The sequence below is a fragment of the Larus michahellis genome, chromosome 1, assembly GCF_964199755.1.
Source record: "Larus michahellis chromosome 1, bLarMic1.1, whole genome shotgun sequence".
Lineage (NCBI taxonomy): Eukaryota > Metazoa > Chordata > Aves > Charadriiformes > Laridae > Larus > Larus michahellis.
The window spans coordinates 71,114,848-71,140,997 of NC_133896.1; the positions used below are offsets into that span (position 1 = coordinate 71,114,848).

Genomic DNA, 26,150 nt, shown 5'->3' on the forward strand with positions numbered 1-26,150 from the left:
ACTGGAATAAATTGTCTGAAATGAACCCTTTTTGTGTGCGAAATTTCAAGCTTTTATGTTGTTGCTCAAAACAAAAGAAGTCTTCAAGTGACTGTTAAACATTCCTATGGCACAGAATTATCCTATTTCAGGTAAGTAGGAGCAGCAAGAGAACATCCATAATTTGCCTCATATTTCAGTACATATAAAGAAAATTACAACATATGACCATTCAAATTAAAAAAGGTATTTGAAGATCGGGCTGGGTTTTTTTTCCCTGTATGACACTGTAACAGTCAGTCCTATTAAGTTATCTGCTATGTGTTTCTTGACTCTTGTTACAGTAAAGCAAATGAGTTGATTTTTTTACTTATTCCATTTTGAGATAAAACCTGTTTTTCTAACATTTTATATCAGTGAGAGCTCAGGAGAGTTGCAGTGGTTCAGTAGCCCTCAATGATATCTATTTGTTTTGCTCTAGTTTTCCAGATCAAGATATTCGCAGAACAGCAGTCCAACAAATAGAAAATCTCTCAAATGATGAATTGTTAGAATACCTCCCACAGCTGGTTCAGGTAAGGAAGAAATTGATAACCAAGGAAGTCTTCTGTCCAGATCAATAACTTCATTAAATACTTTTGATCCTTTCAGTTTGATTGATACATTGTAAGAGGAATAAATAAGAAAGGCAGGTCAACTGATGCAATGATTGAATTAACAACAGGGCTGTGCTGTGGACTGTTTTCCACTCAACAGAGTGTAGTTGTTTGGCATGCTGATTGAACTTTTCTGTATACTACAAGAAAGTATTTTCAAGTAAAAAAGAAAAATAAAAAATGTATCTGAACAAGGGAAATTCTGCTGTGACCACCAAAGCTGGGGCTGGTGGTGGCAGGGCTTCCTTGCAGTCAAGGAAGCAAATGGTGTTGCAATGAATCACAGTTTTCTTTATATCACGTATATGGGGGAAGCCGTTGTCAGCACAGGGTAACCAGGGCAACTTGGGTGTAGAATTCTTTCTTCATAGATATACATTGCATTTCACTGGAAATTAATGTTTTACAAGTTATGGGCCCGCTACTTCCAAACAGTTACTTTGTGGTTGAGTAGGTACCGTGTTGCAGTTAGGGAGGAGCCAGCCACCTTGAAAGCTGTATCCCCTTACTTTGTAACACTGCGCGCATGGATTGCTTACAGTTCCACATTTCAGATTTTCTCAATCTGAATTGAGAAAAAATCTCAATCTCAAAAAATACATTTTTTTGTGTATTTTGAAATATATATTTATATAAATGCATGCACAGATCTACACACACACACGTGTTCAAATATATTTATGTAATCCAGTACTGTGAAGCTGTGGAACCTGCACAGCTTTACAGCATTCACACAGTAGGACACTTATGTGATCTTTTGCCTTCTACAGTTTCTGTTTCACAAATAAGTTTATTTTCCAAACCAGGTAATCAGATAAAAATGTAAATACAGCATTGATAGTTTTAAGTGGGGGAAGAAAAGCTGCATATTTACATATATGTTAACACAGCCAGAATCAGGATGATATCTGCCTGTTTTACAGATGGTGGCAGACACTTGCGTCCTGAAGTTTCTTTGGTCATTGCATTGCTAGGGCATTCTCCATATGTTGGATTGCTTTGTTCAAACTAAGCATTGGGTCCTTTCTGATTAATTTTCTTATAAAGGAAAGACAATAAAGCCAGCATATAAGTGATTCTTATTATTAACTTATCTGTTAAGGTGCTCAAGTTTGAGTGGAATCTTGAAAGCCCTCTAGTGAAACTCCTCCTGAATCGTTCTCTTCAAAGCATCCAAGTAGCCCATCAGCTTTACTGGTAAGATCATTTGCCATTACTACCGTAGTTGTTTTCTGTTACAGTGAACTTTATCCATGGTTCTATTGGTGACAAACTCTCTTTTTGTTTAAAATCAACAGAAAACCTCGGGTTTTGCTCCCTCTTTATTCTCCTTTCGGTACTGGGTATGGGTAAATTGTACAAAAGACCTACATATCTCTGCTTTCATGCTGCCCCCGGCAGGAGGGAGGGGGGAAGTTCTGTTCACTTAAGTAAGATACCATATTTTTTTTCTGCATTTTCCTGGTTTGAGCCAAAAATAGTCCTCCTCAGAATCTGCAAGCTCAAAGCAGCATTGGCTTACTTACAAAGTATTTTGTGATTTCTCTGATCTCTCCTGAAGTTGTTAAGACTTCTCATGTATGTGAAAGCCTATCTCTTGCCCCTTCACATATCAGTCTGACTTGTGATGGTAGAGTTTACAATAATTCCTTTTTATGATGATGGAGATGTGCTGGTCCTGACAGTACCTGCCATTCATCATCTACCTCTACAATATAAGGACCTCTGTGATTGTATTATTACGTGTGCTGTTTGCTGTGCTGTTACTTCCAGGCTCTTTGAGTAGGACTGTGGCTTTCTGCCATCTGAACAACTGCCCTGTGATCTGAAAATCAAACTGTTGTGGGGTTGGTTTTTTTTCATGTTTAATAATGATGGATGAACTGAGCTTTCATTTACAGTTCAACTGGTTCAGACCCATTAAAGCAAAAGCCTTCCTCCCTGCAAAGGAAAGACAACAACTTAAAATGTAATCATTTGGTTGATGAAGTGTGAGGTTGGAAAGAGCATAGATCATACTTTCATACCTGCATGATCTCTGGAACTGTTAGTGGAGGTAAAATAGGATTATGAATGTGTTTGTTTCACTGAAATGAGTAGGGTAACAATACCATGCCTAATGAGCGTATCTGTCAAATAAAGAGGAACCACATTTAGCGAGCCATTTTTCTGACAGTGCCTGAAATATGCCTGAGATGATTTCTACTATCTTGTATTAAACTTAGTCGTACTGGATAAAAATGTCCAGTCTAGAGTTCTTAAATGGGCCCAAAGAGTTGGTAGTTTTCCTCTGCAATTAGAAATGATTTCTAGAGTTCAATGGGCAGTGGGAACATCATCAGTTTGCCTGTATTTTCTTTAACCCATCTCTTCTTCTCAGAAGAAAAATGACTACGTATATGGCGGTCGTCTTCCTCTTTACTCTGCGGCGTAGACCTGTGTAGATCCCCATTTTATTCCCAAATTTTGTTCAAGCTATCTAATATTATAATATTGGCTAATATATAGCAAATATTTCTTCCTGAATAATAGATGTCCTTATCTGGCACAGTATGTGGCAAAATACATTTATTTTACATATAGCTTAATATATATCATAATTCCACATACCCACATCAAATAGAATATTTCTGAATATTCACTGTATTCTCTGCCTTTCAGCTGTTAGTGGCTCAGTCCATGTCATGCAACCATGGATTGTTTTTCAAGCACATTTCCTCCCTGTGTGCATTAGCAATTGGAGTTACCATCAGCTACTGAGTGTTTGTTAAATATTTTGATTATCATCTTCTGCTTTGGTTGCAGATGGGGCAGTTTACTAGTTTTCTAAACTTGTTTGTAATTACACATATCCTGGAGTTGCAGTTGATTGTAGCCACTTCCCATAAATAATATTTCTAATTGTATAAATAGTGATATGTTATTTGTCCCTAAATAAACAGTATCTTCTACCTGAAATGTGAACTTTAGTTTCCTAGAGGGGCAGCTTTTGATTAAATCTTAAAATGAACATGCATTTATATGTATGTATGTGTAAATATGTGTATGCACATAAAACACATACATTTCTAGAAATATTCAAGGATATTTACCTTTGTTTTTTTCTTCTTTATAATACAAAAATGTATTGAATCATTATTCTTCATTATTTTCTTTTGATATTGTCTTACTGAGCCACAAGACAAAAATGGATGTAATAATGTCAGCATTAGGATCTTGGCAACATAACTGAAAGAGTACATTGCTAGCTAACACTTAGCATCCACTAACTTTCCTTGTAAACTTGGCAATCTTAAAAGTTTGCTGCCAGGGCCTCCTTAGCCAAAAAAACCCAGATAATACTAGGAGAGGGAAACACTGTGATAGTGGATCAGGTGTGTATATTTGAGTTGTTTTTCATGGAACAACGGCAACAGATGACTTTTTTTCTGAGAACAAATTCACCTAATGGCGATGTCTTAGAATATGGCAAAACCCAAAACCTGGGAGAGTGGGGAAACGTGAGCAAATACAGCAGACAGCAATAACAACAGCCACCTCTGTGGTAGTCATCCTTAGAAATGTAGTGGTAGAACTATGTACGCCTAATATAAACTGAGTGGTCATTAGGTTTAGGTGGGGAGGTTGTTTCACATGGTATACTTGCTGTCTGGCTGCTCTCAATTTCAAAAACTGGTGAATTTTAAACAGTCTGACTAAACTTGTGTGTATAATATATGCTTAGCTGCACAAAGTAATTGTGCAAGCATCTAGTAGTTTCATTCAATTTAGTGGGAGGAGCTGGGGTACCTCTTTTATTTAGGCTTTTTGTTCAAATGTTTCAGTCTAGCCTGAGAACTTCAATATAGCACACATCTCTTAAAATTTTGCTTCTTGTATTCATCACACTATATGCTTTTTTTTCCTTTGGTTACTCTGCTCCGCCATATTCTTCAGTAGTAAATTGTTTTATACCTAACATTTCAATTTATGTAATTATTCATATTCCGGCAGTTTCCCAAGTCATAAATGCTATTCAGAAAATTTAACAGTAATTTCATAGTTTTTACTAATAAAGCCTTAATTAATTAATAAAGGCTTTCCTTTACCTCACAAATTGAATTTCAGTCCTTATAAAAGTAATGGAAAACAGAAGTTCTCTTCCACTTATCTCTAAAGAGATTTTAAAAAGAAGCTTAATGATTTAATAATGTGGGGAACACACGTGTGCATGTTCACTCGGATAACTTCTTTTAAAAAATGCGATTAGGTAACATTTTATTCTCAAGTGTTGTACTCTGTTTCATTACCAAATTAGCAATCAAGAAGCAAGGACTAGTAAAAACCAACTTTATTCACATATTTATATTTATTTTTAATTGTAATGAATGACATTACCATTCCGTTATTAAATAATACAACACTGTGCACAGTGTTCCTGCCCAAAATAAAACTTGGAAAAGACTCTAATGTAATTCAGAAAACTGGTGATGTGATTTCAGAACCACAGGGAAATGTCAACTGATTTTAACTTCCATGTTTTACAACAGTTTTTTAGATCTATTTTAGACCTAGAAGCTAGTTGCCAGAACTGGTGGTGACTGTCAACACTGACTTATTTTAATGACAAATACAATTTATAATAATCTCGGTTATTTAAAATTGACTCAATTTCCCTGCACACCGAAGATAGCAGTTACCCAACAATGATGTACCAGCTCATCACCTTTTTAATATTAATGTTGGATAGTAAATTGTAAACTCCTTTCCATCAGTCAGTGAGAAGTTTGTCTGGAGATTTTGTTTAAAACTTATGGAACAGTAATTGGCAAAGGTGGACAGAACAGAATATTCTTGGGATGCATCTTTAGCTGTTTTAAATCAGGATAGCTTTAGTCTGTTCTTTGCTTGTATTTGCTGCAGATTTGTTCCATTAATTCTGCTAATTAGGGTCAAAATTGATCTTATACCCTGTGCTTGCTAGTTTTTTTTTCTTATCATGTGTGACTTTTTGTCTCTAAATTCCTGAGGAGTTTGGGCCATCTGTGTCCATCAGTATTTCAACTCCCCATTGGTACTTTTGAATGTACTCCCCTTCCCAAGGAGACTAAAAATTGCCCATGCATACAGTGCCAGCACAGGACCCTTGTACCACTTGAAGCTTCTAATAATTCACTCTGATTCTAGACTTTTTTCCATAAGAGTTCCTGGGAGGGGAGAAAGGCTGGAGCAAGCTTTTCCCATTCCCTGGAGCTATGGTGAAAAGTTAATAAACAGGTTCTAGCAAAGCAGAAAAGTTGCTTGAGGGGAAGGAAATGTACTTTGAGCCCCTTTGGGCCCTTCTGCCTGCTGAAAGTCTCTGTTTATCTCCTTCCTACTGTGTTTCACACAGAGGGGTGGTTGTTTGGGGTTTTTTTGTCAGCTTTTGTGCTGGAGTTTTAATCCAGCCCTCTGTCTCTGGCAGCCTGCCAATCGGTTTCCCACTTGCTTGAGTGTTTTTGGCTTTTTTGCTACTTTCATAGGTGCCAGCCGCAGTGTGCAATCGAAACAGCTGGCTGGGGCAGCAGGTGGCCAGGAGTATGTCTTGCAGATGGTTGCCTTCCACAGGAGGATTGAATAACGGGGAGAAGTGTAGTGTCCTCCAAGAGCTGTGGCAGCTGCTTGAAGGTGGTGCTAAGGAACAGGTTTCATTGTTGTGGAAGTTTACGAACGTTTGTAAATTTTGGCAGAGCGTGAGGCTCTGGTATGCTTAGCTCAAGAAAAGAAAGTTAAGTGAAATCTTTGCTGAAGGCAAAATGTCCTTTTGTAGCTTGTCTTCTAAGTTTTCTTAGACTTTTAAGTCACTTTACAAAAACTTTACAAAACTTTTCTAGTTTATAACATTTCTCTACATTTTGACTGACAACCAAAAGGGAAGTAGTCCCAAAAGGGAAGCTCAAAAGGGAGTAGTCTTCAATCTTTTCTAGTCCACATCTGGTAGATAAGTAAGAATGTGAGATTAAAAAGGAACTCTTGGTGAAATCTAGTACACTGAAAACAATGTGAATTAGACTATTGATTTCAAGGCTAGAACATAATATTTTATTTTTATTTCTTTCTATAGAAAGAACTGTAAGAATCAGAAAGAACATAACCAATGTTTAAAAGTTTAAAAAGATCACAGTTAAGTTCTCTACTATTGGGAGGTTTGTCCCTCAATACTGGCTTTGCCAAAATCGTTAGCGCTTAGTTTCATTCAGCGCTCCAGCATTGGAACAATAGATTATTGCTTCATGTTTTCTGAAAGGAAATAATTTTTTTGCTGTCAAAACTGGTTTACATGAGCCATAACTTACTTGAAGAGTTCAGAAGAAGGAATAAATCAAGCAGATACTCATCTGTCCAACACTCTTAATTATCTAAACATTAAACAGACGGCCATCCTCCAGCTCGTTCTCTTCCTACATTATGCTGTCTTTCTCCCACAGTCAGAAGTTGTCAAGTCTGCTAATTATTAATGAACTTCCTAAATAGCTGTGTAGAGCAGGCTGAAAAGCCCAACCCATTAAAATGACATTAAAGTAAATCAAAAGAGTCTATTTTCTTTTGTGTTAATTTGGTCCTTCTTACTGATCACCATCAGAAGATCGCTTAATCATGTATGTAACTTTAAACCTCTGAATAGCCAGTCTCAGTATATGTTTGATCAGTTGTTTTGTTACTCTGCATTAGGATTTGAGTTCAAGTCTGGAGTTGCTCAGTCGTACAACTTCTGAGGAAATGTGTCATTCAACCAAGTGATGATTATAAAGTTCGTCTGAATTCGGAGCACTTGATGGTGATCATCATTGTGTTTTGGACAGCAGAGAACCTCAACAATAGAGCGGATTCACATCTAAGGGTTTTAGTTCTGAACTCATAATTCTTACTTATGAAATGGCAATAATTTTGTGAGCTTTTTTTTCTTTACTTACTTATGTATATAGTAAGTAACACCATTAGACCATTATTTTTGTGAGATAATGATTCAACCGTCTACTGTGCTGTTTCATTATTAGCCATGTGGGATTTGGATTATTGCCTTGGAAAACAGACAGATAATTATTTTGTTTCCTAATTTACAGACTTTCAATTTTCTCAGGCTCCAGTTTTAGAAAAAGATGGTGTCAAATGAAACAAAGAGATTTTGTTGTGAAGAAGCACAAAGAAGTTTCATAACTCTCTGTTGGTTTTGACCTTCACAGACCGAGTGGGCAGATGGTGCATTTAAATCAACAAAACCATGCCTTGCATTTTAGTCAATACATTTTAGTTTTTAAGAAAAAAATACTATTTTAGACTCACATTTTCCGTCTCTAAAGAAAGAGAGGAGTGAGCTGGCTGTGACCACAGCTGGAACTGGTAAAAGACGATAGTATATTGTCGTTCTGGGTTGTCAATGCCAGCTACTGTCAACGTCTAGCTGTCTGGGTCTGTTAATACTGCTCAATAAAAGAGGACTGGGGGGCAAGACCAAGTGCTAGACTTCTGGTCTGCCATACTTTGTAACTGCTGCCTTCATCTCTGGCCCTGCTTTGGACTGCTTTCGCAAAAACAGTACTGGAGCACAGTTTGGGAATAGTTCACTCCAGGAGCCACCCCTAAAAGACAAGATGGGCAAAAGTGCCCTGGCTTTGACACGGTCTGTCCTACAGCACTGCTCTACCCAAACTTGCATGCTCGTGTCGACCATGTGAGGCAGATAACACTGACCTTCAGTGTCTTTTAATCTCTCTACTCTTTGTGGACTCTAACATAACCATCACAGTATTTCTGAAGCTATGGGCTCAAACACACATACGCACAATCTTATGACCGCAGGGTGTAGAACATGGAGCACCAGCAAGTCCCTAAGTTCAGGGGTGGGTAGTGAAGACGCAGTCTGGCTGCTGCAGAGGGAACTTGCCCTACTACGTCTGTGCCGTTTGGCTCCAGGTCCAAGAAGTACTCCACGTGTCTGACTTAATCTTATAAATGTACCCTACAATGCAGACTGACATGGACTGACATAATCCAAAGGCTGGATGGCCTGGCTTGCATGCTAGAAATTATTGTTTTAGGCAAATCTACAGGCAGATTCGCAGGTATTCTAGCCTTTAGTAGAAATATTTATAAAGTTGCTGTCTATAGTGTTCCATGTATGAAGGATAGAAGTCTGAATCCGTACTACTTTGCAGTTTGAGACTCTTCCTATTATTTTCAGTGCCCTTTTAATCCGGCAGTTATTCTCTGGGACTAATGGTGTGACATGTTTTGCTAAAATTAAGTTCATTTATTTAAAGGCGTTTGCACGTAATATGTATTTGCCAAAGGTGTTGCAGATGCTATGCTTTCTTTTTATAAATTTAAATATTCTGACTAAAGTAATAAATATTTTAACTTCTAAATTTCCAACTAAAAGGAAATGGAAAATAAGTTCTAAAGAATTAAAAACAAATTGCAAACACAACTGGGAAAGGTTAACAGAAAACCTAAATGTGGCATTCTAACATTTAAATTATAAAGAGGGAGTTAGTTTTCCCACTCTGTTAAAAATTACCACTTTAAAAAAAGAAATCCAATTAAAAATAAAGCAATCAAAGCTATGCCTTTTTGTAATTCAGTGAATATAATATAATCTGATGAATCCTTGATATGGGATATAAATAACATAGTTGTGCATGTGTCTGGTTTTAATTATTTTACTGATTCTTTGTAGAATGAATGTGTTCTTGAATGTTGAGAAATCTAGGAACTCTATGTGTTTTCCCAAATTGTGTGCAAGCATGAAAAAGAGGTAAGGCATCCTTGTGGTAATATATCAAGGTGAGAATGGAGTGCATGCCATTGATTGTATTTGCACAGGCAAGTATGATTTAGCTGCAGCTAAATAAGCTACAGAACATAGAGGTAACTCTGTGTGTGTGTCCTCTTTGGAACAGAGGAAATTCCACACCAAAAACATATTTCAGGAGGGTTAACATTGTCAAGTACAACACAAAAAGGTCTGCAAATGCTAGAGTTATCGGTGCATGTTACTGTAATGAAAAAATACAGTGCTATGTATGTGTACAAGTGAACCTACTTAGAGTTGAAAAGATAAACTTAAAAAGTTGAAATATTTCTGAAAATTAAAAAAAAAAGAGCAACTGGACTTAATTCTTCTAGCTGCTTCATGATTTATAAGGTATCATTAAGGAAAATGTTTTTCATTACACTGTTTTTCAAAACACTGCTTGTCTGATTTATTTTTGTTTTGACTCCTTTTACATTTAAAACTGTTGAAGCTGACAACTCTAGTTTTTCACTTATGCTGGAAAACTCCTTACTAGCTTCAAGTCATATCTATCATAACCCCTCCAAAAATGTGACTGAATATGAAAGATGGGTGTTGTCTTTTGGATGTCCTCTGTGGAAAGGATTGAACGCGCCATTTTGGTGGTCTGTTCCCGTGTCTCTGATGCTGGGATGTGATGGACTATAATGACCCACTTGTGGAGTTGAACTGGACTGAGGAAGCAGAGAGGGCGTTGCTGAGGAAGGGATTCAGAGCAGGGCTCTGCGCAGATGTCACACTAGGCTTTCATCTGCGCCTTTCATCTTTTTTTCCATTAAAAATGTTTTATTGTTGCTTCCTTCAAAAACAAAACAGAGAGCCAAAAGCTTTCCTGATGGATACCTCGCATAATCTTTGTTTGTCCCAGAGGAACATTTGGGGATGTAAACCATAGTAGTAATAAATCAGGAAAGCTTTTGACAAAACATTCATCTAGTTCTGTCACTTCAAATGGATAATTTTCAGTCATGAATTGATGGATGTGGAGGAGTTGTTTTATTTTTTATACTGTGAAAGACTGCTGGAAAAAGATGACTGAAAGTAATCCAGGAAGCTATGTGTTTACAGCGAAATTTGCTGTAGGTACTCATTGATCTAGGCCAATATATGAAGAGTGACCAACTTTAATAATCTGAAATGTCCAAATCATAAATAATAACAGTAGCTGCAATTTAAAGACGATGCAAATTTCCCAGATCAGGCTGTAATGATTTTGGAAATTGAAATCCTCAGCCGTAAAGCAAACAGCGTGGAGAATCTCCTGTGATTCTCAGCTGAGCAGTTGGTGGTGTGTTTCACGGGTGAAATGTTGTCTTCTGCAGCCGAGAGCAATCCTGCTGGTGAGAGGGGTCCTCCAGGAGGCTGCTGCTCTGCTACAGAGTCATGGCGCTACCTGATCCTGATTGCTGAGGTGAAATGTTAGGAGAGGACGCATCACTTCAAATTTGTCAGATATAATATCGAAAAAGCTTATTTTCTTCACATTCCATGTTTGCACTTTCACTTTTTGACTTTTATGAATGTGTGGAAACTATTTCATTATGATCTCCTTTGTATAAAGCTTTTTTTTCTGTAAATGGCAATTATTGTATGCAAAATGAATCTGGAGGTGTTTCAAAATTGCATCAGATTATGTAAAACATTTTATAAATCTTGCTCTGTTTTAGGTCTTTTTCTCTTTCCAGTTTAGCAAGCTTTTGTGTTTTAACTATAGCTGTTTGAACCAGTTTTCGGCAAAATTTGTCTTGAGCTACCCTAGAGAGTTGTTTTCAATCCATTTGTCTTTGAATGTGTGTCACAAAGTTCTTACTGCATGACTTGAATAAATGCAGTGCAGGCTCCGAGTTTCTTGGATTGATGTGTTGGGAGCCCTCATTTATAGTTATCATGCAGTTGATCACAGCCGTGTCTGACAGGTTTGAGTTTAGTAAGTCATTCCTATTTCTGAACACTTTCAGTGACATATTTAGGGAGAAGTATGGATAAACAGCGAGAGGCTTCAAGTGGATGCAGGACATTCAGAGTAATGAATTATAGGTCATCATAGCATTACTGTTGGTTCTATGTTTCTGTGGTTAATATTTCTAGGCTTAATCGTCATTTCCCACCAGAACGAAAGCTGGGCCTTGGACCCTTGTCCAAATGACTGAAACGTTAGAAAAAAGAGAATCATGAATTGTACTTTGATGAATATGTTCCATCAGTACATGATTTAACAGAAAATTACTTTGTGACTAATGGGAATTTTTCTGAGAAAACAAGTCCCTAATGTAAAATAAAATATAATTATTAACAGGTTTTAAAATAATAAAAAAAATAGTCAAGAACCATAATAAAAGGCAATATTTCTAGGGAGGAGGGAGGGAAGGATTGATAAAAGGTCGTCCCAGGTCAGTGCAGGGTCCCAGGTCGGGATTAAATTCATAAAACCCTTGCTGTTTAAAAATATTTCCTTAAGCATTAATTGCTTTCTGAATGCTCATCCATACTAAATGGTATATTACAACTGTCAGATGAGTTGTCTTTGTGTGGCTTTTTTGCTTGAACAGCACTGCTAACGTGTTGTAATAACCTCCTTTTAAGCAAGAGAATTACGCAACGGACCATGTTTCACATCGTCTCATTCAGTGTTTTCTTGGCAAAGAACCCACTTGGTTAAAACTGATATATGTTGGACCTCTGAATTAAATAACAGAAAGTGAACAATGAATCTAAAGGAATTAAGATTCTTTCCAAATCTAAAGCCTGTAAAACTCTGTCCAATAATTTATACAACCAGCAGACATCTCAGTCAAAAGACAGACAGCTGGATTGTTCTTTAGCTTCCACTGTGGTGTCTATCAAATACACAGAATACTGTTTGGTAAAGTTCATGACATTATTTCATTGTTTCAGAAAGAAAATCAGGCTACAAGAATTAACTTCTGTCTCTGAAAGGTTGTTATTCCTATATAAAGATATTTAAAGATATATCATCGCAATATTATATCTATAGTGGTAGTTTTGCTGAAATAATTCTGTGGTTGAAGGATTACTGTAAAGTTGTTAGTAAGGAATTTTTCACTGAATATTTTGAGAAATGTTCATCAAAATCAAAGCTTTTCACAGAAACATTAAGCTTAGATGCAAACATTCAGATGGTTATCCGAAGTGCCAGGTGAAATTGAAAAAAAAAGTCTTAATACTTATGCAAGTCACTGGAGATGTGAAAGTAGGCACTTGCGGCAAAGGTAACCACGTTGAGTTATTTTGAATTATTTATCTCCTCCCCCCGCCCTGTTGTTGAGAAGTACCCCATTCATTCTAAAACAAGTCACCAGCATTTTTTCAACTCACCCTAGAGGAGATGCAATGCGTATTTTAAGACAATCCCTAATACAAAGGTTTTTATATCAGGTACATCTCCTTCTCTTGGTGTTCACCTGATTCCTCAATCCTAAACCATTAACAGATTGTCTTACTTCCTAGCTTGAAAACAGGCCGTCTTTTAAACATCATGATTTATGAAATACCATTGGTATCTCACCTGTGCCATATGCCACCTGGCTGCTGTTCAGTGATGTCTCTTACTTGAGGGAAAACTCATTTGCCTATTTAAAAAAAAAAAAAAAAAAAAAAAAAAAGCACTGTTATTAAGTGGAGGGTGGGGTTTAAGACGGGATAAATTGCTGGCAGCATAAATAAGGGAAATTATTTGGTTGTAAATTTGATAGCTTCAGTTCTGGAGTAGCTATTGCTTTTCATTTGTCTGTCTTTCTTTCAAAGAGCTAATACAAATTACATCCACTGAAAATTTTGAATGGTGAATACAAATTTATTTCTATTTGTACTTTGTTTCTACTCAGTTCAGGATCTTAGTAGACAGAAGCAAATTAAATGCTGGCTGTTGGTCTCATCGGGGAAAAAATTAAGAGGACCGAATTTCCGAGGCGTGGTTGAGCCATGTGAGCAGAGTGCAACAGAGTATTTGCAGCTCTAGAGTGGTGCAGCTTCTGTTGTGAATATAAACAGATGTGGAAGTAACACCAACACCTTTTGTTAGTATTATTAATGATGAAAGCAACTGCAGAGGTGATCAATTTTAAGATGTTTTAGGAGGTGCCTTTTAGGGATTGCCTGGCCTGAACTAGAAAAAGGATTTCTCTACTGCTGACTGTTCTTGCTTCTAAGTATCTAGAGAAACCATAGGGAACGAGCAGGTAAATGAACTGTCTTGTTAGTAAAACTAAGAATAGTAAAGACCTTCTCATTAAAAGGAGAGAGCGCGCTGAGATAGGTATTACACTAATATAACATAGTAACAAAAATTTATTGGTCGCTTGAATAAAGAAGCAATGGCACATACACACATGGATGACCTTCTTGAATCAGCACCATCCCTCTCTCAAACTGAGATTTCCTTTCTCTTTTCATCTAATTAAACGGCTTGGGGAGTTGAAATCCTTAGATATAAAAGGTGACTCTAAGTATTTCAGTGTAAACAACAAAGCAGCCCTCAACACCTCTCTCAGTAAAATCCTATTTTATGCTTCTTACTCTTCATTTTTCTAGCTTGTGTAGCAGGGCTTATATCCAAGTAGATTTAAAAAAAAAAAAATAAAAAAAAAAAATCTTTTTTTTCCCCTTACATAAGTCCTCAGTTTTCACGTTCAGCTTCCCCCAGCAATTGTTCACAGTCTGTCGTTTGGTGAAGTTAAAATAACAGTTCCCCCAAGGCCTCCTTACACTCCATTCCCAGACCAGCGCTTTCTCACATGTATGCAGTAGTGTTCTTATATTTACAGATATACATACACAAGTTCACATGCTTTCCTGCATTCACTCTGTATAATCTAATCTATGGCATTACATGTATGGAAACTGAAAGTTTCTTCAAGATTCACTTGGCAATGGGTAAGAAGATGTAAAGTGCAAAGCAGTGTGCTTCTGCTAGTTGAAAGGATTGAAACTGGGTATTCCCTCCACCCAGCTCTTCCCTTTGTTTTCTGAAGGATAACAAAGAAAAATATCTTTATAGAAGGAAGGACGCAGCAAAGCAAGAGGAGAGCAGAGATAAGTAGTACACTAATGTAGTTCTGCTGTGTTCTCTAAGAAATAAGCGAGTTAATTTTTCCCATCTGGGAAGTTTACATTCAGGTGAAGACCTCCTGAGAGAACTAGGAGATCTAGAACTGCTTCCACCAAAAAAGCATTATTCCCAAGTATAACCTGTGCTGTTACTCTCCCCTCTCTATATAGTGTAATTTTGATTTGATTGCCTATATTGCTACATATTCCTCTGGAGACCCTTGTGCCTAGACATGTAACCACTCTGTGCTTCTATCTCAGTCTAAGTTATTGATTCTAGAAAACAAACAGTCATCAACTTCCCTTTCAGAGGAGCCACTGGAGACTCATACTTGATCATTTCACACAAATTCTGACTGACTGAACAATCCTCCTTTGCCTGACATAGCTTTTCTAAGAACCTGGAAGACTAGGCCAAATAGTGGAAACTAAATAGTCATTTGTTCATTAAGAGAAGGATGCTTTTACATTTTTTGCATTGCAAACACACAAGAGAATGTTGTCTAGGCCGTGGCACAGGCGAAACCTCACTCTCTGCTATTCTGTATCCAAGAGTAGTTTTGGCTGATGTGATTTAGGCAGGGTAAAGAATAATATGGAGACTTTGTTCATACCTTAAAATTGATCTGTATCACATAAATCTTGAAGTATTTGCTGTTCCTGTGACAGCTGGGCCCCAGCTAGAAGTTCTTGCCAGAAATTGCAAGATGGGACTGAAGGCAGACCGAAGGGACATTCACCATTTAGAAATGCAGTTTGTTGTCTGCTTATTCATGTTACTATGCCCAAAAAGTTATGATGGTCAACAGAATTTTAAGTCTTCCTAAGGTGATCCACTGTATCCTTGAAGGCCTGCCTGTCATTAGGTGATACCTTCTGAAACCGCCTCATGTTCTGGGGACTCACTGTCATATGGTCCAATTGCACCCTGACTCAGGAACTCTCCCAACCTGCTGCTGAGGCCAAGGCCTCTGAACAACCTGATCCAATATCAGAGCTAGCTCTGCTTTGAACGGGGAACAGACCAGAGGACCTGCTGAGGTCCCTCCTGATGTCGGCTATTACATGCTTCTGTAAGTTACAAATGAATTCTGTAACCGCCTTAGCTTGTTTACTGATTCAGTTTCCACAGTCCTGCAGTCTTTGAGCCATCAGGGTCATCCTTAGATAGCATCTTGCAGAAAGGGTGCTCTCATCTCAGGAAGCATTGAGAACGATATTAGCATTTCTTAAATAAGCAGCTTGGTAATAGGTATCATCTGTTGGATGGACACTTTGATTAGTAACTTTCTGTAGCATTCCCCACAGGTCACGTTACAGCTGAGAGACAGTATCATGTAAAAACCACAGGCCAGGATCACAGATGGACAAAAATGGTCAAATGGTATGTTCAACCCCAAGGAATTCCACTTGTCATCAGCAATTACAGTGTTGGGCCACAGCAAACACTCCATTGCACAAATGTTAATACTGTCTTTCACCCAGAAGTGTAATGAAGCATGCTTCCCCCTACCTCTTGTCAATTCCGTGATACATAAATATTGACATTCAATTGTAGCCAGTGAGGGATTTTATCTTTTACCTTAGAATAAGAGCAAATGGCATAGCAGTAGGGATGTGCACTTTCTTCTGTAGCATTTGAAGAAACCAAGCCTGAAGGCAAGTTGAACAAACCCAAAATTACTTAGGAAAAAAACATCAAAACCTACAGCGGCTAAGTTAAACACTACTTGTATGAAGAGTTGTTTCTTATACTTTTATTCATTTGTTTCAACGAAAACCTTCAAGAGAAATCACCTGATTGTTCCATTCTGCCCACATCACCAGTCACATTCTTGGGTATAAAAATTCTGCAACTAGGCAGAAAACATAAAATTTGATGATGATATTATTTGAAAAATAGCTGTATAAAAAGACATAAGTTATAAGTGACAGCAAATGCTCTTTGGAATAAGAAACCTGTAGTTTTCAATTAGTGTTAAATGAGAAATTATGTTATGTCAGCTGATATTAAATGGGTATAAATGTCTGGATTAGTAAAAAATTATCTGATGTCTGGAAAAAAATTTAATTTACTGAATTGATATTAATCAGGCTCATTAGCTTTAGTGTGGCAGCTGCCATCTTGGCTAATGCAGAAGGGATTGAACAGGGATTTCCAGAGCCAGATCCATGAGCAGGGATTAATTTAAAGAACATTCTCTCATCGTTGAGTGTTGTAACACGTTATACATTTTTAACTGAGGGAAGACCTTGTTTTGTACATCAGCAAGGGAAGTGGGGTTCTGTCCAGGAAATAGGGCATTGCTATCTGTAGTAATTATCCAGTGAGCACTGGGCACAGAGGAGGTCAGATAGTAAACAAGATTTCAACGCTTCTTAGGGCTTGGCATAATGACAGCTGATAAAACTCTGCTTATGTAGCTCAGCTAATTTCTGCTTTGACCTGTAGTGTTTCCTTTGTTGAGTCTGGTATTAGAAGTCAGTGTTTATTCTTCTACTTAACCTTCTTCACAATGTCATTCTGTTGTGTGTGATGATTTCTATCAGGAGAAGCATTTTTATTAATTAAACTTTTCTAATAGGCACTGCTTAGCCAGCTTCTGAGTGACTTGCGTAAACAACAGATCTCATGTATGTGTTTTTGTTGATAGGGCAGTTTGTTGAAGTGAATTTAAGCAGCCATCACGGCGAATTTTCTTGCAATTGTCAGTGCTTTCTGCTGCGTGTAGCTCAGAAGTACATTGCTTGGTCATGGTATGAAAATGAAAAGTCACTTAAATAACAGCCCGTTTTAATATCATTTTTGTATCAGTTTAAAGCTGACACATGCAGTCTTCAGCTGTTGCCCTGTTTTATCATGAGGAGCTTTTTAAACAGCAATTTAAAGGAGGTTTAAATGGTAATTTACCTGGGTCTGCAAAGCTCACCCATGCCTGCCACCTTTGTGAGTACCGCCACTGCTTTGATGGGAGAAATAATATGGCACTTATCCATATTAATTTTTGGCACACACAGATTTTTGCTCACTTGTCAGAGTACACATCTAAGGAGAAATGTGACTGATTCAGGGGTATTCAGGCAACAGAAAGTGAGCAAGCATGTGTATGTTGGGAGAAGGGAGGAAAGTTATGATTTCTGCCTCTCAGTCCTCTATCCAGCTGCACCCTCACATGGACTGAGCATGAGGACAGCACTCTGAGTACAAGAAAGATACCTATAGAAGAGCCAGTGAGTTTCAAAGTCCGGGCGGCATTTTGTGTCAGATGGCTGATCTATATTTATTCTGCCAAAGCAGTAACTGCCCCTGGAGAGCACGCTCCGCTCTTTACCTGACTCAGGACATATGGAAATACGACATCTGCTTACCGCAATAATACTTCCACAAATGTGATTGTGAATCTTGGAACGAGAGCTGAACTTTTCATCACAACAACTAAATCTTAATTCTGCTTTTCTCATGAGTGAAAAAAATGCCCGGGGCTGCTGTTTTCTCCCACATGATTGAAAAATGCTAGCTATGCGAGAACCATATGGGAAGGAGGCAGCAACGTTATTAAACAGACCTATTTGCCATGACATTTACCTCTGTGGCGTAAGAGCAGCTTACAAACAAACACAGCATCCTATGAGAAGGTAAATAACCCTTTCCTCTTTCAAAAGTGAAAACAAAAGCATAGAAAAACTTACGAATTTCGCCAAGGTCACCCAGCAAGTAAAATGAGGAATTCAAGATGGACTGTCGTTCCTATATCTGCCTTAAATTCTTCTGTCTTTAAAATATGAAATTTAACTCCAAGACTATATGGTTTGATCTGAAGAGAGTCATGTAAGATTTCCTTGATAAAAGCTTAAGAAGTAATGCCTTCTTGTTAGGGGTTCATTAAAAGGGAATTCAGCTTATTCCAAAGTTTATTCAGATCTAGTCCCACAGTTGAACGTGTCTCAGCAGAGCTAAGATGGACTTGTAAACCTAGATAAAACTTAATATCTACTATCCATCAATGAAAAAGCCACAAGCTGTCTGAAATGAGAGATTAATTTCAGCAAGCCTCTGCAAACTAAGCCAACCTAATTTCACATAGGTCTATGCCTCACTTTCCTACTGTGCCTGCCCTCCAGCTCTTCTGTTTTCCATGGTAACTAGGCCAGCTGTCGACTAGGAAAATACCCTTGGGCCAACTAAAAAAGAAAAATTTTCTCTTACTAATATCTTACAGAAAGCTTTCCCTGGTACGTGAGCTTAACTTCAAATTCCCACTTCTCCTTTTACAAAGACAATGTTTGGTGGCAATAAAGCGGTAAAACAGAAGGAAGATCAGAACAAGACCAGTATTTAAAAAAGAGAAATCTGAAGATATTTCCTTCCCCGCTTTGCCCTCCTCTCCTACCCTTGCAAAAGATACTATTGCTATATATGAGGGGGGGCAAAAAATGAATAGAGACCAAAAAAAGAGGAAGATAAATAAAACCAGAGAGGAGAAAAGAGAACAGGCCTAGAAAGAAGGGGTTTAAAGATAACGGAAACACTGTTCTTTTTACATTGTAAATGCTTGTTCTTCTGCGACTGATAGGAATGAGCTGATGAGAGCTGTATCTCGTGGTCTCCTCTGCTTTAATTAAATGAAAACATGGTAGGTATCACCTTGTTTGAGGAAGGCTGCAGAATAGCCATATGCATAAGGGGAGATGCAGTCTGAAGAGATGAAAAAGCATTATTGGGACTCTAGAGACTCCACTATTTAAAAGTCTGGTTCTCTGTCTTCTGTTCCCTGAAAACACATGAGTTTTGCTAGTTATTTTTGAAGTGTAAAGGACCATATGTCTTCATGATGCCACTTTATTTGAACTATGGAGGTTCTATCAAAGTTATTCCTTTGACAAAGTCACACCACACATGCACAGAGGTAACAAGTTCCTGTGATCTGATGATCTGATCCATGCATCCTTTGTTGTTGTGCAGCATTGGTCCTACTACTGAAGCCGTACTCTTCAGTAGGCTTCTCTAATGAGATGCCACATGGCAAATTGCCAGAAAAAGAAGACTTGACTTCTTACAGAGAACATACTACGTTGGATATGAGAGGAATACTTAAAACAGAAAGTTTTGCAATCTTGTAATTACACTGAGGTACTGTCGTTGCTGAAACGCCTAAAGCAGCACCTGATGAAGGCTCATTATACATCCCTATTCCTGTGTAGGCAGTGAACTGAAAAAAGTTCCCTTGGTTAGATATTGGGAAAAGAAGATAAGCAGGGCCGCTAGCTAGAGCAGAGATGTCCAGATGAAAGTAAAGATCCAGAAGAGACAGATACATCAGGAAGTAATGTGGGAATAAGGATCTTAGTTCTTCTGGCACCTGTATTACCTGCACTTAAAACACAGTGGATCTACATACAGGTCCTTCCAGGGAGGTAGAAGTGAGACTGTCCTGAAAGAAATGTTAACTCCACATGTATTTGGAATGCACTGAATCTCATCTATCCTTCCCCTGCTGTTGACAACTGAGCACCTTGTCTGTAAAAATCTGACACTCTACTTGAAAGATAACAGTTTTGATTGTAGACCTTGTAAAGCAAAGCAAATTCTTGTAACTGAGCGCAGAGAAAATATGAAAATTAACAGCCCATCTCAAGATCTACATTTTTGCAGAATAAATTCTTTTGAATGACATAATATTTGCATCACCCATGGCCAGGGTGAGTCATAAGAACAGTAATCTGAAAACTCTAGGATTATATATACAGATCTGGCTCAGAATGTATGAATAAAATCTGGAACTGCTCCTAATAAGAGCAGCCAAAGGCCATAAAGACCTTGTAGAAAGACAATTTTAGTTTTATCCCTGAAGCTACTTCTATATCAGCATGTAAACAAAGTAGGGGAAAAAAAAAGTGCATACAGCATTTTAAAGTGAAGTTAACAAAGTGTTGCAGCGTAACTCAAGTTTAATTCTGCAGTTTTGTGTAAATCTAGATTGCCCAGTGCATACAGAATGATACAGAATTATTTCTGTGTCATGCATTTTGTTTTATAGTGTCTTGAGGGATGTTTTTGTTCCAGCTGTGAAGCTAATGGGAAGATGCAGAAGCTATTCCAAGCCATTTTGGTAGAAGTGAACTACCCAAACAATAGGCAGATGATGAAAAACATTTTCACATTCTCCTCAGTGTATTGCTGTGATAACTGTGGCCTAAATTGAGATACAGTACAAAGCAACTCCACTGGCTGTAGTGAACTACTTGAACCTGGATTAATTTTGTGTTTTATTTGTGTGGTTTGAAAGTAGAGTAGCTTAGTCACCTCCTGTATCCAATTAATTGCTGGCATATTTGGACATCATCCCATTAAAGCCATTGGGTCTGCTTATTTTAGTGGTGATTATCCCATCTAATCCCATTCATTGCAAGCTTCCAATGCAGTTACCCACTGGGAAGAATACAGCGATTTCTGTTATGCCTGGAATGAATGGTGTGTTTCAGTTCCTGTCCCACAAATGTACTCTAAGCTATTACAAAGATAAATGATTTGTAGCTTTCAGCCTTGCTGATTCTGGTGTAAGTAAGATGCTGCATGACATTCTGACAACATGGCATTTGTCTGAGGAGAAAATCCGCAATTTTGAAACAAGCGCAGAATGGGACATACCTAGTCACATGAAGAAAGTACAGGCAAAGATGGAACCAGACTTTCCAAAATAAGTGCCAGACGTAAATGCCATGTTTCTCAGTGAATGCAAAATAATACTGGCCTATGCATAATCTTCATGCAGATATTAAATGTGATACATTTGTGGATTGGGTTTTTTTTTTATTTTGGATACAGTTTTTGGCAGGAGAAGGTTAGTAATTCGCTTTGATTCTCTGTACTGACACAGTGGTATTTTTTCAGTTAAAAGAGAGCAGTTAGACCTATAGTTGCAATCCTGAGCTTAAGTCGCTCTTGGCATTAGTGACATTTCAGGGTGAAGGCATTTCTTTTCTGGAGCTTTGGATTTGACACTTTATTAAGGTGGGACCTTTGGTGGGCTGTGAACCCTCACTCATGGACTCTGAAGTTATCCAGTGTCAGCACTGTCGTGTAAAGATGATGTTGGAAACAAGCACTAATTCTGATATGTTGGTATTCTGCTGCAGGTATTTTTTGTGTTCATGATAGTGTGTTAATAAATTTGGTCCTCTGCTGCTTGCAGATCCCACCCAATGAAGAGGAGCTGACTACAAAGAGTCCAGCTTTGCTAACAATTCAGGGTTTTTTTTGGTGTTTGTTTTCTTGTTTGTCTGGGTTTTTTTTATATAAACTGCAGCAGAGACAGACACTGTTAGCACTTCTTTTTACTATGTGATTCTTCTAGCAGTTATATTGACGAAAACACATTCATTCAACAAATTGGAGGAGACACGTTCTGAGGGTGATTGTTCCTTGCTTAGACGTTAGACCAGGTAGCATTTACTATCTGGTAGTGATAGTGGTACCAGTGCGCTGTTGTACTCTCCTATTAGTTCCTGATGCAGTTCATTTTCAGGGTCAATCCCCCTTCTTGTCTAGACAAAACCCGTTTGATCTGGGGTTTATTTTCTTAATACAAAAGTGTGTGCAACTAACTATATTATGTATGAAATACAACATTTTTCTGCTAGGCAACCTTAGCAGCAGGGGTTGGCGACTTACTCGCATAGTGTAGCGTTGGCTTTTTTTTCACTGATCTGCTAATTTTTTGTGAGTCAGCAGGACGTGCATTCCACAGTTATGGCATTCAGTGAGAGTGATGGGAAATGGGTTGATTGAATCTACTGGATCAAGTGATTTGTCTGGATGCAGATTGTGTTGCCTTGGGAGAAGATTAGCAAATAATGACAACTGGTCCCTTGGCTCCTACAGAAATGTGTTTCTCAAGCCTAACCGACATACTTTATAATAAGTTTGCAACAATTTTTTGTTGTCTAAGGGACACCAACATGTTAGACATCTGTTCCAAGTTATGTTATAAAAAAGAATCAGAAAAACAAAAGCAAATGTATCGTGTGGCCTTTTAAAACAAAATTACGCGTTAAGCAGAAGTGTTTTCCTTTCAAGGGTAATGCTCTGAAAAATGAGTCTATAAAAGCAGCTCTGTTACATGAGAAGCAGCAGGTGAAACTGACTGCAGGTATCTTACGTGAGAGATGCGAAGAGCCAAAAGTGGAGAGGTGCTGCAAGCTACCGAACAGCTGCTGCTCTTCCATCCTGGAGACTTACTTGGGTAGAAAGATTCAGAGAAAATGTGGTACCACACTTCACTCAGTCTATTCAAGAAATGGAAACTAACTTCTGTTCTAGAATAGAAAGAAAGAAGGAAGATCAGCAGACGAGGCAGAGTTCTGCCAGCCCTCTTGTGCTTCCCCTCTCTGCTGTCTTTGTACTTGCTCAAAGAAAGGGAGAGTGAAAGGGAGTTCAGTTTTGGTCCTTCCAGTCAAGTGGATGGCCTCGCACTGCATTTCTGTAAAGTTCTGGAAAATGCTTAGTACTACAGTCCCTTGGGAGATCTGCTATGTCCCTTCCATCTTTGTTGTACATTAACTCTTCTGCCTAATTGATTTTGCTCCCCATTCTCCCCTGCAGAAATTGTGTGGTTCTCAACATGTTAGGCATTTTGTGCTTCTCCGTTGTTTGTTTGTTTTTTATATCTGTGGCTTTGTTGATTGCCAGTAAGTCTACACAGAATGGTGATGCTGTTTTCTGTGTTTTCCTTTCTGACTTGTAGTACATAAATCACACCTTTCTAGAATTTGGGGTTAGTTTCAAAAGGGAGGTATTATCCTGTATCTATTTTTAAAAGAAGTTGACAGAGATAGCCTGTATGTTTCTCTTGAATAACAAAGGACCGTGAGAACAGAGCCACTTTAAGGCTTTCCAGCAAGGTTAATGAAATTAAATTTTGCTGTCCAGTGAAGGCTTATCTCACCGAGGCTGTGAAGGTGTGAAGGAGGCTGGGAACAGAGATTACATCGCACCAAGTGCAAGTGTTCCTTTCTGTTCTCTGAAGGGATGGCTGCCATCTTACAGACACATTCCTGGGAGTTCAGTCATCCATCCTGGGCACTGGCAAAGACATCAGAAAAGCCCTAGTTGTATTTGCTAGCTTGGCACTCTGCTGCCTTAGAGTTTGGCTGTGTCTACAGAGGCCGTGCCCGAGCAGACCAGCTAGCAAGTGAAAAAGATGAGTTCTGGAGACTTTCCTGTGCTCTGCAAAGGAGCAAGTGGAGTTACGGGTGTAGGGAATGGAGGATGACAGGTACTTGTTAGAATCTGGAATTCATTGGAGTTCACAGTGTTTGTGCAGTATTTGCTGTGTTGATATCTCTATCAAATGGATTATTCCCGTTATCACTGGCAGGGAAGTAAAAACCTTGTCCAGTGTAATCTTGGGGAGATAAAAGAAAAAACTAAGAAAGGTTTTACTTGCAACTGAGTAGTTAACAGCAGCAGTAGCCCACCCATCCTCGTGGCCCATCACAGACTTCCTCCACAGATGCAGGTATAAATCTTCAGCTGCACATTTTTGTCATCTGTCTCATCCTTGTGTTTGTAGGTAACTTGCAGCAGGACTTAAGAAGCTGCAAAGCCCAAATGTAACCCCGCTGGCAAGCCCCACTTCACTCCTGTTACTTGTTCTCCTGTTTAAGAATGCAACCAGTAAAATGTTTTCAAGTCAAAAATGAAATCAGTCTCAGGCGGCGGGTGTGTGACATAGCTCCATGGCACAATAAAGCGCAGAGGACACCTAAGGAGTGTTGCAGGATATCTAATGAAAATCAAGACGGACGGCAACCTCGGACACGGAAGCTGTGCAGTGGTAGAGAAGTGTGTTTGTGTGCTGATATTTGATACAAAGGGCTATGGAGAATCATTTTAAAACAATTATTGCTATAAAGATCAACAGTGTTGTACTAATGTTCTCTTCTTCTGTGACTTGTCCTGCTTAATGAAACAGAAAACAACCATAAAATACACCTTCACAACAAAGCATATTGACTTCCTTGGTCAAGTTTACCAAAGATTGACTAATGATAGTAAGTACCTCAGCACTCGCCTTAAAACCCTAAGGCACCTCATTTTCATGGTGTGTCTCTGAATTAAAAACACTTTAAGCAAAGAGTATATGGAGCACAGCTTTTGTATAATAAATACCAGGCATCACTTGGAAACGAATTAACTAGGGTCACTGCTCTGACTTTGATGCCACATGTCAACCCAGTCAAACTATATCTCGCTCTTTCATAGCAGGTAGGGGCTAAGCCTGCAGTAAGATACTGGAGATCCTGGCCTTTCCTTGGGTTTCTTTTGCTACAACATGGTTTAACAGGCTACCTGCAAGCTAATCTGTCCTGTCAGGCATTACTCTCTAGTTCACCCTGCTCCCCTTTGGGAAGGAGACAAGGAACAGATGTTCAAGCGGCAGAGTTGTCTGAACAGCCTCACTCTTTCACTTCTCTGCCAAATCCACCTCAGAGAGCAGACTGTGTCTGCTGCAAGGCCTTTAGAGCACCAACTTCCCTGTCTCCCCACACCACAGAAGGAGAATGAAGCCACTTCAGCTGTTTTGGTACCAAGATCCATCTGATCTCATTCCTTTCCTTCCTTTTTTTCCCCTCCCTTTTTTTTTTTTTTTAAATTTCCCTTTTTTCCGTAGCTGCTGGTTTTAGCCCTGTTTCTCCTTCTCTGACACAGCAGCCAACTCAGCCTGATTGAACCCCATCTTCCCTTCTGCCCGGTGGCAAAAATCTCTCCAGCACACTTGTGTTTCCGTATCTGGAAAACACATACATGTGTTTCTGCAGCTGCAAGTGCCAGAAAATGGGATTGGAGCCAGCTTGCAGGCACGGAGTGGGTGCACGCAGAAAGGAAGAGAAGCAGCCGCTTGCAGAAGTGTCCTGGTCGCTCTTCAGTGGCCAGTCTGGCCCAAACCACGACAAGAAGGAAGTCGGGGGCATCTTTTGGGACACCCCAGAATCTGACTGGGACCCTCGTGACTGCTGCTAAGCAGGGGCAGTCTAGTTTGCTTCTTTACTAAATTTCAGGTCAGTATCCTGTTCCCAGCACCATTGTGCTATTTCCCAGAAAGTGACCTTGGGACAGCGTATCAGAAATACCCTGGCCTTGCTGAGTACAAGAGCGTTTGTTTCAAATCGGAGAACCTTGAAGAGTGAGGACATCTCCTTGTAGTTAGGCACGAGATCCTCTGTATAGGCATGGCATAAAGGCAGGCTTTTATATTGAATTCTGTCTTGCAGAACCCTGTGAAAATTGTCAGAAAAAAAACCCCAAAACTTTATGTATTTCCTTACTGGCAGCCGTGAGTTTTAAATCATTTCAATTTTGTCTTCCTCTGTCGCAGCTAGGCATCCTGTCCTAACTTGAAAATTTCATTAGTGTCTTGAGCACTTCTCCATTCTGCAACCTCAGAAGTTGCAGACTTTCCTATCTCCGCTGAGTTCTCGCAATGGCAGGGTGAAGATGTGTGGGCCTGGAAACTGGGAAGACAGAATTACAACTGCATATTTGTTCCGTTGTTGAATAAACATTTCAGCAAAGCTTACAATGACTCATCACATTAAAAGCTGTCCTTTGTATCCTCCTTGGGACTGCTTTTATA

General features: G+C 38.7%; 1 protein-coding gene across 1 annotated transcript in view; it reads left to right on the forward strand.

Moving 5' to 3' along the window:
- PIK3C2G (phosphatidylinositol-4-phosphate 3-kinase catalytic subunit type 2 gamma) overlaps positions 1-26,150 on the forward strand; it is a 284,737-nt gene that overhangs the window by 168,816 nt on the left and 89,771 nt on the right. The window contains exons 18-19 of the mRNA XM_074585602.1: positions 461-554; positions 1,738-1,832. Coding sequence (XP_074441703.1) covers positions 461-554; positions 1,738-1,832 — 189 coding nt within the window. The remainder of the gene's footprint in view (positions 1-460; positions 555-1,737; positions 1,833-26,150) is intronic.